The sequence below is a fragment of the Ailuropoda melanoleuca genome, chromosome 1, assembly GCF_002007445.2.
Source record: "Ailuropoda melanoleuca isolate Jingjing chromosome 1, ASM200744v2, whole genome shotgun sequence".
Classification (NCBI taxonomy): domain Eukaryota; kingdom Metazoa; phylum Chordata; class Mammalia; order Carnivora; family Ursidae; genus Ailuropoda; species Ailuropoda melanoleuca.
The window spans coordinates 102,266,591-102,282,872 of record NC_048218.1 but is presented as its reverse complement, the minus strand read 5'-3'; the positions used below and the strand labels follow the sequence as shown (position 1 = coordinate 102,282,872).

The 16,282-nt window shown below is 47.0% G+C and overlaps 1 protein-coding gene across 3 annotated transcripts; it reads right to left on the bottom strand.

Annotated features, from left to right (window-relative positions):
- Positions 1–2,229: 2,229 nt before the first annotated feature.
- Positions 2,230–12,735, bottom strand: SHOX2 (short stature homeobox 2). 3 transcript variants are annotated; one of them, XM_011224419.3, is made up of 5 exons: positions 12,247–12,735; positions 9,094–9,302; positions 6,630–6,687; positions 6,229–6,317; positions 2,230–4,712 (listed from the first exon to the last, which is right to left on the bottom strand). In XM_011224419.3, the coding sequence occupies exons 1-5, from the start codon at positions 12,581–12,583 to the stop codon at positions 4,419–4,421; spliced, it is 987 nt and encodes a 328-aa protein (XP_011222721.3). In that variant the 5' UTR covers positions 12,584–12,735; the 3' UTR covers positions 2,230–4,418. The 3 variants fall into 3 exon arrangements, with proteins under 3 accessions (XP_011222721.3, XP_034519744.1, XP_034519741.1); XM_034663853.1 differs by lacking the exon at positions 12,247–12,735 and adding an exon at positions 11,857–12,078; XM_034663850.1 differs by having other exon boundaries at positions 2,231–4,676.
- Positions 12,736–16,282: the final 3,547 nt, after the last annotated feature.

The window sequence follows — 16,282 nt, the reverse complement described above, 5'->3', positions numbered from 1 at the left end:
ACACATTAAACTGATTTCACAGAGTTTCTGTACTAGTGTTTAACATAGTCAAGTGCTTGAGTTTACACAGAATAAACAATCTTGAGATCTTATTGCAAATGTTTGCAATTTATGATGTAAACTGATTTGTGAAAAAATAACAGGATCCATGTCACTGAAGCCAAAAAGGCATTTTTCAGAAATCAAAATAGTTCCGAAATTTGAGCACTGAGTTATACTAAAGTATTACCATCTGAGGATGTACAAAGTTATAATTGTGGGGAAAAACTCAAAATAGATATTTATCAATTCAGCTTCAAGCAAAGGCCCCCGATCTTACCGGGCCCTCCTGTATCATAAGGTCCTTAATACTAATGATGTCTTGAATAATCTCTCTTAACTCGGTTTTCCCCAGTCCGGGATGTTGTAGCTCGGGAAGGTTTTGCACACCTTGAAAGATCTGGGGGGTGGAGGGAGTGGCGAAATCTCTATTAATTATTTATTACGATTATTGAGTTTCTACCAAAACGACGTGCATGTTGGGCCTTATTTGAATTTAAAGTGAAGATTTCTTCGGACCCTTTCTCAGTGTGGCTCTGGAAACCCTGGCTTTGGAACCCCTGGCTTTGGAACCCCTCTCGCACACACCCAGGCGCCTGCGGGCGAGTTTGGGCGGTGGCGCGGGGGAAAGGCCAGGGGGAAGCGTGCGTGGGAGGCCGGGCCCGGGGGACGCGGCTCCGACCGGCCAGGAAAGGCTGCCTCGGCCCTCGTTGATTCTCAGGAGAGCCGACACCCCCTGACGCGTGGGTCCCACAGGCCGCGCCCAGCTCAAGTATCGCCGACCGGGCCAAGAAACTTTGCCCTTTCTCGCCCGGCCTGGCCTCCTCCGCGGGCTCCCCGGCCTTCCCCGCTCCCGCCGGGCCCCGGCCCCGGCTCCCGCCGCGCCCAGCCCACCCAGCTCCTGCCGCGGGGAACGTTCCGGGCCGACCCTAGGCGGTGCTGCCGCGCACCGGTCCTGGTGCCCCGGGCCTCGCCTGCCGGGGCCCAGACGTACTGGCTTCCTTTGACCTCAAGCGTCCCCCTAGCTAAGCTGCGGGGACAGGCTGGGCTTCGCGTCCGCCGCGCCGCAGGCTGAACCCAGCACAGAACATCAGACTCCCCCGGCCCCAAGTTCTCCCGTGACCTCCAACCTCCCTTGGGGTGCCCGTAGAAATGTCCGAACCCGCCTGGGGGGGGGGGGCTCCAGTAGGGTTGGGGCTGGGGGCCTGCCTGTTGGACCCTCGGGCCCGGCGCCCACGGGAGCTCGCTGGAGGCCACCCCACCAAGGCGGGCGGCTCGGCGCGCCCGCTTCAAGGTGCACCCCGCCCCTAGCCAGATATTTATTAGGAAAACTAAGGACAGCTAAGAGACCTGTCAACTTGTCAACTAGGAGACTTGCAAGGCCTGGGCGCTGAATACGGCCCCAGTCCTGTCCAGTGGTTTTCGAAAGCTAAAAAGATAAATATAAAGGTATCACCCACGTCTACTCAGGGGAACAGCTTTGAGTGTGCGAGCTCAACCCGGGAGAGGCCGGTGGGAACTGCGGGAGTACTACTGGAAGACGCGGGGCTTTGTCGAAGGGGTGGGGGTGGGGGTGTCCACCATACGTCCTCTGGCCCAAAGGGGGCCCCAAGGGACACTCGAGACACCCTTGATCTTCGCGGACGATGTCCCCCATCCCCAGAGCCCACGCGGGAAGGGAAGGTCTTGTCCCTGGCCTGGCCGGGGCCGCATCTTCGCAGTCTCTACCCACTCCTAAACAGGCAGCTCTTTCGGATTTTCCTAGTGAGATCTCTCAGGGGGAAGGGGGCAGGGGGATGCGGGAGGGAGGGAGGGGATCCTCGGTATTCTAAGGACGGCTAGGACCCAGCTTTTCCTAAACAGGGCCCTTGCTTCTACCTTTTCCTAGATTTAACCAACGAAAAATCTGCTTGGGCCAAAGCGCTAAAGTGGAGTGGGGAGGTGGGGGATTCGCCCTTCCCAAAGCCCCCGTTCCCCTCCGCGGCTTTTAATCATTCCTAAACATTCATCACTTGCTTGGGGAGGGTGGTCGACCTGAGGTCGAGTGTCCGTTATGCCACAATTAACCCAGGTAGATTTCGCACCGTGTGATCCCGTTTGCCTTTCTCCCCAAACTGTTCCCCGAAAAACTTCAAGGGTGAAAATACAGCAAAATGAAGGATGAGAGTTTGTCTTGGGGAGTCAATTTTATATTATTTTACATATTATCTGTTCCTTTATTGATTTGGTGTAAAATCAATCCGGTTTTCATGCAGGGTGGATAAAAAGGGGGTAGGGGTTGCGCTCAGCGAATCGAGAGCCACAGAACCACCATTCTCACGGCCCCTTAATAGCTGCATGTAGAAGCAGAGGCAAGCGCTTTTCTAAGTTGATGTATTCCAGAGATAGATACACATTAATCAAAAAGGAGGAAGGAAAGACTATCCCGGATAATTTAATAGTAACAGGAACAAAGATGACGCGAACCCCATCAAATGAAACAATACTATTTTCATTCAGTTGATCGCAAAGTGTCTTCAATTAATAACTTGGCACTTATTTAAAAGGTTTAACAGAGGTGAAATCGAAACATTTTGTACCAACAACACATCATGAAATAACAGCATCTTCTTCTGTTTAAAATAACTTAATACACTAGAAAAAATATGGCAAATATAAATAACTTTGTTTTCATGGAGAACAAATAGTTACAAAGCTCAACCGCATACCAAAGTTCAGTTAAAAGAGCTTTTCCTCTTTCTTGTAAATTAGAAAAAAAAAAAACAAATAAGGAGGCTTTCTAGTGACTGGGATACAGATTGCTTAGTCCAGGATACCCCAGTTTAAATAGTTACATGAATTGAAAGAAAAAAATTACTTGAATATACACCTTTGTGAGATAAAATGCAAATGTTGAAAGTCAACCATCAGTTCACACATTATAGCCAAAATAAACTTTGTTCGTGTGTATCAACATATTTTACACAAACCTACTGCCTGTATCTAGTTGGGTATTATTTAAGGTGTGACAGGATAGAGAGGGGGAAATAAAGCAAGGTTTCCAAATAGGACATCAGGAAATCAGCAGGAGGGAATACTAGAAAGGAGGGAGGAGAGGGGACTAACATTGATTGAGCGCCTACTATGTGCCAGGAGCCCTGTGAGGCGCTGTACCTTTATTATTTCATTTGGTCTTCTTTTCTTTTTCCTTTCCCCGCATTTTCTGCCCGCCTCCGTCTTCTTGGGACAGAGTGTAAATTTTTTCCCTTCTGACCTTTTTCTTTTGTCCGACAGGATCAAAGACGGGGCAAAAATTATAGATTTGATATACATCAATTTCCAGATGCTTTTGGTATTGTTTTTCATACTGAAGATGAAAATGGAGTAAGTGCACGTGAATAAAGCAGGGAGCAGGGAGACGCCATCAATGGAATACAAGTAACATGCAAAACCGGAATTTACTGTCAGCAGTCTGGACAGTGCTGCCGTAATAATTTCTCAGAGAAATCATTGTCTGTGGTAACATTTTTCGTATTAATACCATTTTTTTCCTCTCTTCGTTTTTATACTGTCTTCCCTCTTCTTACTCTTCCATACGTGGTGGTTTTTAACTCAAAGCATCTGATTCAACGTAAAAGGAGGCCCGCCTCTCTTATCAAATTTCTTGTATTAAAGTGAACTTCGCAGAAAAAGGTCAGTTTCAAAACCTGTGAACTTCCCAGCTGCGCACTTTTTTAATCTTAATTCTTTAAATAAGTATACCTCTTCCTTCTGTTTTGCCTTTTTTAGCCCATTAAAAAAAACATACACTTTAAGTTGGTAACTCCCCCCCCCATTCTCTCGAGATTCGTCCGGGTTATTTTTCCATATTTTTAAATGTATAAAATACTTTAATTTTTAAAATTTGTTTTTGTTCCTTGGTTCTTTCTCCGATTTCAACTTCTGCCAAATAGCAATAAGTTCCCTTTCTCTTTTTTCTTTCTGGTTTGTCTTTTCTACTTTTTTTTTTTTTTGCTCATTTTTTATTAACAGGATTTTTATTTCTACGCAAGAGTCCATCGTTGCAGCTTTGCCGTGAGCCACACTCCGCTGTCCCCGCGCTCCCTTGTTCAGTCTCTCTCCAGACTTCCCGAAAACCTGCCCCTACGAAGCCCAGTTCTACGCCCTAGTGGGTGAATGGGCAGGAGCCACAGAGCTGGTGCGCCTAGTGGGATCCAAGGTCCCGCGCGGAGTCTCGCCCTCCGAATCCGGGATGTGGAAGGCGGCAAAGGGCGATCAGCGGGGCGGAAAGAGGGTCGGTTCCGGAGGTCCGGAGGGGTTAAACGGAAAAGCAGCGGGGCACGGAGGGTTTGCAGGGAGCGCGCCGCGCTGCAGGCGCGACGTTGGCGCTGGCGTTGGCGTCACAGACCCAGGGCGGCAGCGTGCTTTTTGGCTTTCAGTCTGAGATCGGCGATGCTGGAGTTCTTGCTGGTGGTTTTGGCTGCGGCGGCGGCAGCCACCACGGAGGCGGCGGAGGCTGAGTCCGCGGCCAGCGTGGCTAGCGGCAGTCCGAAGGGCGGCGCCGGGAACATCATATAGGGCGCGTGCGCGGCCAGGTGCGGGTGCAGGTGGTGGTGCGCGTGCGCCACGGCGCTGTCCAGCTGCAGCTGCGCCTGAACCTGAAAGGACAAGGGCGTCACGTTGCAATGACTATCCTAGGGTGACAACAGAATAGAAACAGAGCATTAACGGCGTCCAGTTTGGCGAGGAGGGAAGGCTGGGGCTGGGGACAGGAAAGGGGAGTTTGGCTGACCTTATCAGTCTGTTACTGAATCTGGGGCGCCACAGGGATACTCCGGTGCGCCAGAGTCTCTGCAATTCGTTCAGCACGCCTAATCTCCCTGGGCCCTCCAGGGCTCCTGTCTGCAGGAATGTGGCCGCCCCCCTCGGGAGCTAGGCCCATCAGAGGGCAACATCGCTATTGTGTTAAAACATCGCCCTCTTCAAAATTACAAAAGTAACTTGGAAAGGCTCTCTCGATGCCATCATACACTTCTTACCCATTAAAGCACTGAAGTACTGACAAGCAAACTATAAAACTTTTCCATGTCACTTGGGGAAATTATTGCATGTTCATCTCAATTGGCACAATTGTTAGTACTTCTAACCTTTACTGCTATAACAATTACCCTTGTTATACAGCAGATCTTAAAAATGCAGATTCTGATTCAGAAAGTCTGCATTGAGACATTATCTCCCAGGTGGTGCTGGTGCTGCAGGCCTGCAGATCACTTTCTGAGTAGTAAGGGTCTCCTTTTAAGATCCCACTCTCTCTCCAATCATTCTTTCTTGCTTCAAAAGCCTAGCATCGGGATGTTAGCTAGAGTCATGTGGTGCCAAGAGAGCTAAGATCTCCCTAACAGTAACCGTCAATACATGGGTACACCCAAGTGTCTCCCCAGTCCAGGGTGCTGCCAACTGAGAGCTAATTCATGACTTCACAGCCCTACCAAGCAGGGGTCCCGGCTGAGGATGGGGAAGGTCAGGCGCTGGTTGGGTTAAGGATTGAGCCCTTAAACTTGGAGAGCAGGGGCATTTAGAGCACTGGGATTTCCCAGGATTAAATCATTGCTGCAGGCTGTCCTTTTAAAATGTAGTCTTAAAGGTTTCTTTATGCCTAAGAAAGGGATTGCAGAGGCAGGGCATCCCTGGGAAGACCAAGGTTTCCTTCTTTACTAGAGATGAAGCTTTGTTTGCAGAGACAGCTTTAAAAAAAAATCAAGCTTGAGTAGGAAGTACTTTTATTTATTTACTTTTCTTTCACCAGAGATATTTAATGTGACTAAGAGGTAGGAAATACCTAGAAAAATATTCAGAAAGTTGCCTTAGAAAACACCTTAGGACTAACCTCTGTATTGGATCTGACAAAATCTTAATCAAAAGGCATTTTCTTCCTCTCCCCAAGTGCTATCTTTAGTGCATTTTTAAAGGCCCAGTTGCTGGCCTTAGGCCTCTGCAGGTTTCCCATGAGGACAGAAAGGACTAGGCATGTAGGCCCTTGACATTTTATAGGTTTTTAAAGGGGAGTAAATTCACTATATCATCTCAAAATTATTCTTTAACCACATGGACACCAACACAGAGACTCAGGGAGAGGATATATTCAACAATTCAAGCAAACATCCAGGTCTTTTTACAGTTAAAAACAGGTTGAAACTGGGCTATACTTGCCTGCTGAAATGGCATCCTTAAAGCACCTACATTGACATAGGGTGCAACTCTACAAGCTTCAAACTGGCTGGCAGCCCCTATGAGAACACCTGTTAAAAAAAATGGGGGAACAATACACAATAATGTGAGGTTAATATTTCCAACATTGCTTTCCAGGGTTCCAAATGATACCAAGATAGAACAAATTCCTTAGGAATTGGACTGTTATCTTCCTAAACAGCTGCCATAATTAAAATAAATGTAATGTACTCCCGAACTTTAGGACTCTCATTAACTGCCTTCAGAGCAGATTTTTTAATAGAGATCGTGATTATCTTTCAGAGTTTCTTTCTGACTTTGTATAACAATATTGCCCAGTTCTCTTTTTACTTAGAATATCAGATGTTCTTTGAGAAGCATACCTTTATGGAGTTGATTTTCTTGTTTTCTACATTTTGCTCTTCGATTTTGAAACCAAACCTACAAATTGGAAAAATAAAATAAAACCTAGATGTTATGAACTCAAACATTTTCCTTTAATTATCAGAGTACAATGAAAAAAAATAGTGTTTTAGGTAAGGATTGAGAGATATAGCAAGCAATATTTGAATTATAAAAAACACTCTCAATTTCCAAAGTCAAATAATATAAATGAATGATAAAAATAGATTTCATAGACTTTTGCAAGATAAATTGTTTCTTGATAAATTACTATTAGTCCTGGTTTCATCTTTCTACATTACAGAGTCCCCAAGGCCTAACACTCTCCCTGATACCTGATAGTAAAGTGATAATGGGTTTAGATGTTTGCACAGTAAGACCTGAGAAGAATTGCTCATTAATAGTCTGTAATATTAATTAGCTTCATCTTCAAGAAAAACCAAACACCAAAGCAAATAGTGACTCTGTGGTTTTTTTTGGGGGGGGGGAGATAAGAGTGGGGGAAGAGGTAATTAGTGCCATAAAAGCCTCACTACAAAGAAGTTTAGAATTTCTCTGTTCCTCTGTGCAGCAGAGTGTAACACAGCAGCAGAATAATTGTGCCATTATCATGATAATCTAATTTGCTTCTATAGAAAAAATCCACTGCTTACAGTTAGGGTAGTAGAAAATAACCCTAAAATTTAAATAGAAGTATGAAAAAATAAAGACCAGCAATAAAGTTCACTTCTTATGAGAAAAAAAAAAAAAACCCAATATGCTGTGAAAAGGGGAAGGTATGAATCAAGTAACTCCTGGATGCTGTCTTCTCCCAGATATTACCTTCTTAAATAAACTTGCCAACTTTTAGAGGCGGTATGACAGGTTTTTAAAAATTCATACAAAGCCTGTTTTTACACTCCAATCATACAGCATTATGTTCCAATAATACAGCATATTGACTGATTCACAAATTAAGGTTTTGGAAAAAAACTATAAAAGAAAAATACTGCTTTAGAGCTCTTTCTTGTTTTTGAAAGCAAGTGTCATAGTCAATGTAAATCTTCGAAAATTCCCCTGCCATTTAGTGTAATAGAAGGGTAGATTTCATGCCAGGGTGGCATCCTTTGTGTAACTCACATGGCCTGAGGCTTCCTGACTCTTTTTTCCCCTAGAAGAGTTGGAACTGAGATACTAATGCTCATAACTGTAATAATTATCATCATGTTTTTAAGGGGTTGCTAAGCCTCTAGAGATTTCAGTACACACAGCAAAGGAGCAGAGGCTTAAAAAGGAAGAGCAGAGCCTTCTATTGACGGCTGTGATGACCAAGGCAGCCTATTATTACTTTTCCCCTCCAACGTGACTGCTCTGTTTTTGTCCTGATCCTATTACAAGATGCGGGAAAGCCCCATAAGAATTGCATAGTTTGCTGCAGATGGTGGTCTCAGCGCCCAGAGACCCCGGGAGTATCTGTTACAGTGATACTTTGTAACAGCTGCAGATGTTCAGGCCTAAAACTGCTCCATGTGTTCAAACAAATAATGACCATCATTTTCTCCTATTTTATTATTTGAGCGGAAATACAATCTGAAACATTTAAATGTTTTCTCCATAAAATTAGAAGGATATGTATTCATGTATGTATATAATTTTCTACCTTGAATGCCCCCAAAGCCTATTGCCATTACTTTCACCCCCACAACCAGTAAAAAAACCAAAAAACAAAAACCTGCTCCAATCTTAACTTCATCACATATGGCACTTGTTGGGTGTTGGACTCCGGGAATGCCAATATTAAGATATGTGAGTTGTTTTAAAATCAAGTTTCTGTAGATTCAGGTTTGCTGCCTATGTTAAGTGAGGGAACAAAGAGTGACCAAAATGCATTTATTTCTCTACTGTTTTACACACAGTTTGAGATTGACTGCTAATGGCAAACTGTAAATTTCCACACTTAACAGTTGCTAATTTTCTTTATAGTCTGTACATCTATAAACCTAATTGGCATATCCGCTTGGCAACCCTAGACCCCGGAGCAGGCCCTCAAGGAAAACCAACTCAGGCGAACAAAATATTCGTTGTAACTTTTAAGGCATCCAGAAGATAAAACGTTTTCTGTGGGATTTTTTTTTAAGGCTTATAAAAGTAGACCCATTAGGATTAAACCACATTAAAGGCATCGTAAGGCAAGGGGGGGTGTGGTTTATAGAAACTCTGGGAGCAAGCCCAGCACAGCTTTCTTCTGCGGGAACATATGTTGGGATGGGGTGGGGTGTAGGCTACAAGACTAAGATTTACTTTGGAAAATAAGATCCCTATTAAAGATATCCCTTCCCTTCTCACCTCACTCCAGACTCTTGAACTCGAGCCCTCAGTGTGTGTCTCCCAAGCTGCCTCTCTAAACCCACGAGTGCCCCTCCTCCACTCCCGGGGCCCTGCCTTGACCTCCTCACAGCTGGATACCTGCACTCGGGCTTCGGACAGCCCCAGCCGTTGGCTCAGTTCCTCGCGCATGAAAGCGTCTGGGTAGTGGGTCTCATCAAAAAGCCTCTCCAGTTCGTTGAGTTGTTCCAGAGTGAAATTGGTCCGACTTCGCCTCTGCTTGATTTTGGTCTGGCCTTCGTCCTCCATCCCTTTCGCATCCTCTTTGCGATCCTTCAGCTCTGGGGACACTGGAGGGGCACCACAAATAGAGCCACGCGTATGTCCACGTGCGCGCACAGAAACATACACACACACACACACACACACACACACACACACAAAACACAGCAAATCCTGTTACCAGATTTGTCTCCAAAAGGATGGAGGATCCTGCCCCCTCCCAGAGTTCCTATCCAGTCCCTCACCCTGTCCAGAGGAAGAGGATTCTGGAGACGCGAAAAGATCAACTCTGGGCGGCCGCCTGCTCCCTGCTATTCACCCACTCACCCCTTCGCAACTGTAGCCTCAACTCACTTCCTCACCGTCCACTCCACCGTCCCCTGCCCTCCCCCGCGAACACCAAGTCCATTCCACCCAACCTCTCTCGCACTCACCCTCTCCCACGCACGCACAGAATCAAGAGCGCCGCGCCCGGCCAGACACAGAACCCGGTCGGGGCAGAAAGACGCGGCGAGGCCATGCACTGGCCCCTCACCGGCTACGCGCTGGGCCATTCTCAGCCCAGCTCCGGCCGCCGCTGGCTCTGTTTCTCTCAAACTTGCGGCTCTAATTTGGGAACAATTGGGCCCAAGGGTCGCAGCGGCAGAACAAGACCCGGGTGCTGAGCGGCACTGGGAGCCGCATCTCCGGGCTTTCGGGGCTGACCCAGGGCTCGAGCCTAACCCTGCGGAGGGCCCACGGGCGGCCAAGCAATCCCTATCCCCCGTGCCGGACACCGGGCGCCTGAACAGAGGAGCCCACGCCATGTTGGCTGCCAGAAGGACTTGCGGCTCACACCAGGCCAAAAGGCGAGAGGCGGAAAACTAGCTTCGGGAGGCGCGCGAAAAAGACCGCTGCCTCTGTTCTCTCCTTCTTCCTCCCCATTGGAAAGGCAGACTCGACCCTAAATGTTTAAACCCACAGAGATCAACAGGTTCAAGCGGAACATTAGTGATCCTTGGTTTCTATTGGTTGCTCAAAGCCTTTTCATGCGTCCAGCAGCTCGGTTGTTTAATAAAATATGCATTTTTTTCTGTTCTGGGTTTGCACGCATCCGTTGCTACTTTACTGTCCTTCCTTCTCCTCCCTTTAAAAACAGGAGCTCTTCGAATGTGAGCTTACAGAGTCACCCGAGGGATATGGGTGAAAATACACACACACACACACACACACACACACACACACACACACACAAATATATGTTTAGGCCAAGGGGCAGTGATCCGGGGAGCCCGTATCAACATAAGCTGCCCTCTGGAACCTTCATCCTCTGCGCCTGAGTCGGAGCCTTGGATTTTTAAGGTGTCAAAGCTGAGTTTGGGTAGTCGAGGCTGTTTGCAGTTCTTCCTAGCTCGGGATCCCAATCAGCATGGGTGCTAAAAATCATTTCCGGAAGAGCCGGCCTGCAGAGAAATTAATACTTGTCCTGAGCTTGGAAATCAACAATCCCAGGACTGTGTCTGCCCGGGTTCAGACCCTAAGCGCACCATGCGGCGGCTCGTGTATCCAGGGCCTGGACCTCGGACTCAAGCCCGGGAGGCTGCACTGGGCCGCCTGACAGTTGTGCCATCACTGTCCAAATTTAGGAGGACCCACTGCCTGGTCTGGGGGAAGAAAAGCCTCTAGATCCCAGCCCAGTCTAGCATTCTAGCGACGGTGATCTTAAGTGGTGTCCGCATTTCTTGTACTCGGAGTTCGTTTTATGGACATTTGTCCTTCCACCAGAGAGGAAGTAGATAACATTATAGCAAACATTCGGAGCCAAGTTAATAAGAAAATATTTCCACTGATATTGCAATGATATTTAAGTATGAAAACACACCCTTCAGATTCTACCAAGGGGTTGAGAAGGCTTTGTCTATTTCGCGTCCTCCACAGTGGATGCCTCTCAAACTTTTGGAGCTTCAAAGAGAAAGATGTCCGCATTTCCACTTGATTAATAGACTTAATATAATCTCTTTCGCCCCCAAGTTTCCATTTATTGGCCTAAACAGGAACAGACCGTGTTATAAACAACTTAATTGCTTGCTTAAATATGTGATTCTACGCATGTCACATATTTTCTTAATTGGAAAAATATGGCAGCACACCAGTTACTGCAGGCACCAAGTGCCAAATTAATTTTATTGTTGAACTCTTTTGAATTGGTACAGGACGCTCCACCATTTAGATAAAGTCATTCCCTAATACTTTGTTGGCACCAAAGGATTCCTCACAGCCCCCTTCGACAAAACCAGAGTACTAAATGATTCGAAACAGCAATGGAATTGTGTAAATATCGAAAAACCAACCAGAAAAAAAAAGACGCCTAACGCGTCTCCCGAGAGAAACAGCCTAGCCTGCCTTGGCCCTGTTCAATCTTAATAGCTCAAAGAGAATGAGAAGTTTTGACCTCCAAGATCCGAGAAGCCAGGATCTTCGTGGAGTTCGAGTGGATCTTCGCCGTGGCCGGAAACCCTGGGGCGACTCGAGAGTGAAATCTCTCTCTCCTTTCTCTCTCTCCACTCTCTCTCCTTCCTCTCTTTTTCTTTCTTTCTCAGGCCTAGGAGAGGGGCTCCCGAAAACTCGGCGCTGGATGCTCACCATAATCCCGTCGCCTGGCCCAGCTGCTGTCAGCACCCCCGCCGCAGCCCGGCCCAGCGAACTTCCCCATCCGCCCGCTGGCCGTCTGGGCTACCGGCCCATCCTCCGGCTGGTGAAATACGCTACAGCGGAATGGGAATAGCGGGAGCATCTGGGAAGGGCGCGCGCAAACCCCACGCCCCCCGTCTTCACATACACTCGGACCCCACCCACGACTGTGCACACCACCGGACTCTCACCCCTCCATCATCACTCTAGCTTCCAAAGCTGGGGTCCAAGGGCCCTCTCCGCGTCCCGCCCCTCTCCCCGCTGGGCCTCGGGATCCTCTCCCGCCTGAGAGGAGTCAGGAAGGCGGGAAGGGGAATCGCGGCTGGGGGTTTAGGCCGTTACCCTCGGTGAGCCGCGGGCTGCCCGGCTCTCTGCTTCTCTCAGCGGCGCCCATGTCCAGCTCCCGGACGGGAGAGCGCCCTCCTCCAGCTCCTCCGCCTGCTCCTCCTCCTCCGCCTCCTCCGCCTCCGCCTCCGCCTCCTCCTCCGCCGCCGCCTCCGCCGGCCGCCCGGACTGCCGGGCTGCTGCGGTCGTCGCGGCCGGGCTCCGCGCAGCCCGTCGGCTCCTTGGTCCCGCGCAGCGGCCCGCTCTCCAGCACCTCTCGGTACGTGATCGCCTCCTTCTTCTCCTTCACTTTCTGGTCGAAAGACTTAGAGACGAACGCCGTAAGTTCTTCCATCGCCGCGGATGCCGGTCAGCCCCGCGCTCAACCTCTCCCAGCAGAGCCCCGCTCTTTTTTTCCTTCTTCTTTTTTTACTGCTCCAGCCCCCCCAATAATAACACATCAATGGGGCAGGGGGTGGGGGAGGAGCTGGAGGAGGAGGAGGAAGAAGAAGAAGAAAAAGAAGAGAAGAAAGAAGAAAGAGGAGGAGAAGTAGGAGAAAAAGAAGTAAGAAGAGGAGGAGGAGGAGGAGAGGAGGAGGAGGAAGAGGAGGAGGAGGAAGAGGGAAGGGGCGGGGGCCGCCGGAGGGAAATGGGAATTGATGCTTCCCTGCCGGAGCGCGCTTGTTCAATGTTAAGATCTTTGACAATTCTTCCTGCGGAGAGTTCAGATCTGATAGCAATGCTGCGCTTGAAGTCTCACTATTTATACTTCGCAAAGGCGGCCCCTTGTTCTGAGTAAATTACCTCCCCTTCGCAACTCGAAGGGAGCCCCTTCCTGGGGAAGCACCCGCACCACTACCTTGGGGGTGGAGGAGTGGGGGTTGGGAGAGAGGAAGAGAGGGAGAAGGAGAGGGAGAGGGGGAGAGAGAGAGAGAGAAAGGGAGAGATTGAGATTGATTGAGGCTAGAGTCCAGGCAGGCTGGAGCTGGAGTGGGAGGGCAGAGAAGGGGATGGGAGGGGGCGGGAAGAGGAGGCCAGTCCCAGGCCGTCCGGGTTTTCAGATAGCCTCGGCCGCCTGTGCTCCTGGCCATTAATCCAGGATTGACGAGAATCCCTAATTAATTTAATTAGGCGTGGATTTTGCGTTGCTGTCACAATTCAGTTAAACACTGGGGAGCTGGACCTACTCCGCCGGGGCGTGGCCAAGAGGAAACTGACAAGTGCGCGGCTGCTGGAGTCAGTCGGGTACCGGGACTCCGCCGGGTATCCGGACTCCGCATCCGACCCCACAACCTCGCACCGCGTCAGGGTGCAGCGCAACGGCTCCTCCCCGCCTTGCTGCCAGGCTTCCTTGACCTGCGTTAGGTGCCCCGCACCCCAGTTCCGTATCCTTACCTTGTGTCCCAATCCTACATCCTCGCTCCCCCCACCCTACAACCCACACAGCCTGGCAACCTGGGTTCACAAACCTGCTCAGAGTCAGGGTCCTTTACAGCTTCCCAGACCCGCGAGGCTCCTTAAAGGGGCTTCCCGGCTCTCAGCCAGAGCTGAGCCTGGGTCTTCACTAAGCTCCCCGCCCCGGGGAGTTTGTGATTCGCCCCACTTCTCGCGCCCTGGAGCCCAAGCCGTCACCTCTACAGACAAACCCAACTCGTATGGGCCAGTCTAATTAACGCATTTCCCGAGCAGCTGTTCCCTGACAGATTCCATTTTAAAGTGTTTTCTTAGTGCCTGGTCAAGGACAGTTTGACTTTGTTCCCTCTTTGAGGTCTCAGGATCCTGACCCCTTTTCCCTTGCGACTCCCTACACCCGGACCCCTCCCACAATTAACTACAGGAGCTTTTATTTAGCATCCTCAGAAACATTCTAGTTGATTTCCTAATTTTGAAAAGCAAATTATTATCCCTCTTTGAGTTTGAAAAAAAAATCACCTTAAGTTTACACCCCATCTAATTTTACTCACCATGGACTCTTCAAAAAGAGGGTCACAGGGGGAAAGGTTTCTCTCTCTCTCTCTCTCTCTCTCAATCTCTCTGTCAAAGCCACAATTTAAAATTCTATTCCTGGACTATTTTCATCGAAATAGTTTGTTATATGGAAGGAACATCTATATTACTGAGTCATTTGTACTGTGTAGGACAAAGCTTGCTGTGAGCAGTGTGGCCATGTATGTATCTCCCACAAGAATATTTACATAGGAAAGTTATAATTACTTGAGTCTACAAACAAATAACATCTCTTCCAAGAGTGGTTTGGGAGACATTTTCAAGTAGCATGAATATTAGTGAAGGTTTTCTTCTGATGTTAAAGGTAACTTGTTCATCTTGAATCTGATACTCTTGATAAAAATAAAATCAATTACAGAACTTTCATAGGTATACTTCTGCCCATCGGTTAAGACATGAACATGAAGTTAACAGATAATTTGAGTACTATCATCAAAGCAACCTGAATCATTTGTAAAGAGAGAACACAAATATAATAATATATTAGTGGTTCTAGAATATATGCAAATAGAGGCTATATGTATCTTTGTCATACTATACTATTCTTCAGATTACAATGTTCACATTTAGTGAATTTAAGGAAAATGAAAATCATACTTTTCAGAAATGTTACTTTACATTTTTTTCTTTTGACTTCTGAAGTTATCCTTTGTTCTTAAAACATTTATTGCTGTATTTAGGAGAAATAATTAAAATCTTTAAGTTTCCAGTAGCAATAGCTTTTAGATATTAATGAATTACATGAGTGCTTGCTTCTATTTTATCACACTACAAAAGAAACTCAAATACTAACATTTCCCAAAGTTATATGAATTTAGAAACATGGTTTTACACTTAGTCTTGGTTTACTACTTGTAATCGCTTCAATTCTGATTTTATCAGAGGGGAATAACCATAAACTTTAATCCTTTATGAAAATCCATTTTTCAGGTTATTTAGCAGAATGACCAGTAATGGTGTCAGCTAAATGGATGTGGTGCTCAAAGAGCTCTGAAACTGAGGTGTTAAATATGTATTCACAAACAGCTCCAACATAACTACTATAAGAAGTCTGGCAAGGGACCAGGAGACTCACTAGCTACTTCTTAAATTCCCCCTACTGAGCCTGAGGGAAAGATGACCATTTTAAGGGTGATCAGGGAAAGCTCAGACACAATCATCGCGTAATTCACACCAAATAGATTTTCCCGGCATATTGGCTTTTTGTATATATTTAGGAATAGTGGTGTTAATATCAGATGTAGCTGTGAGAAGTCTGTAGTGTCTCACTAGGGAATCCCCTGGCCCAAGGGAAGTTTACTTAAAAAACAACGTCAACAAGGTTTTAAAATCATACACTAATAAATGCTCATGAAGTTCTAGTGATGTTGTTTCATTAGAGAAACAAATATTTTCTTGAGACAGGGTATTAAAAAATGTAGTTTTGGTAAAAAACATTGAATAAAGTTTAGTTGACAGCCTGCAGACAGATACACGTGTTCCAATAAAATCCAGGACCCCAAGAGGCCCCCCAGCTCTTGAATTATTTAAAATAAACACGGAGTGTAGTAGTTAAGTTTTAAAACGGTCCCTCAAAACTGGCTATTTAAGGTACAGTCATTTATAAACAATGTATTTGTGGAGGTGATTTTCACCCTCTCAAACCATCAGCGGAAAACTGCAGCTTGGATGTCAGTTGTGAACGAGTTGATTCTCACAGCCGACCCAAACCAAGGCCAAGCGTTTATTCACCGCCTTTCCATTTCTTACAGTTAAATAATGTAGTATGAGTTACAGAAAATGCCGAATCGCTGTAATTTCTCTTAGTTTAAATAACAACAAAAAACCTATACATTTAATTTCTCTTTCAGAAGAAACCTCGTCTCCCTGCCTCAGGCAGCCTTCTCCCATTCCTCCACCAATCCGTTAACTTTAATGTGGGAAACTAATTTGCACCCAACCTGTGAATGCCTTCACCTTCAGGGTAGAAGAAACATCGGTTTTAATGCATTTTTTGCAAATAAATCATTAGAGTTTAATCACACACGACTCTATACAGACTCCCATG

Excerpts from the sequence above, each read along its gene's own strand:
- SHOX2 (XM_011224419.3), bottom strand. The coding sequence starts at position 12,583 with ATGGAAGAACTTACGGCGTTCGTCTCTAAGTCTTTCGACCAGAAAGTG. Across the intron at positions 9,303-12,246 it reads CAGCCCGCGGCTCACCGAGG|TGTCCCCAGAGCTGAAGGAT; the intron begins GTAACGGCCTAA and ends GTGCCCCTCCAG. Across the intron at positions 6,318-6,629 it reads AGAAAATCAACTCCATAAAG|GTGTTCTCATAGGGGCTGCC; the intron begins GTATGCTTCTCA and ends TTTTTTTAACAG.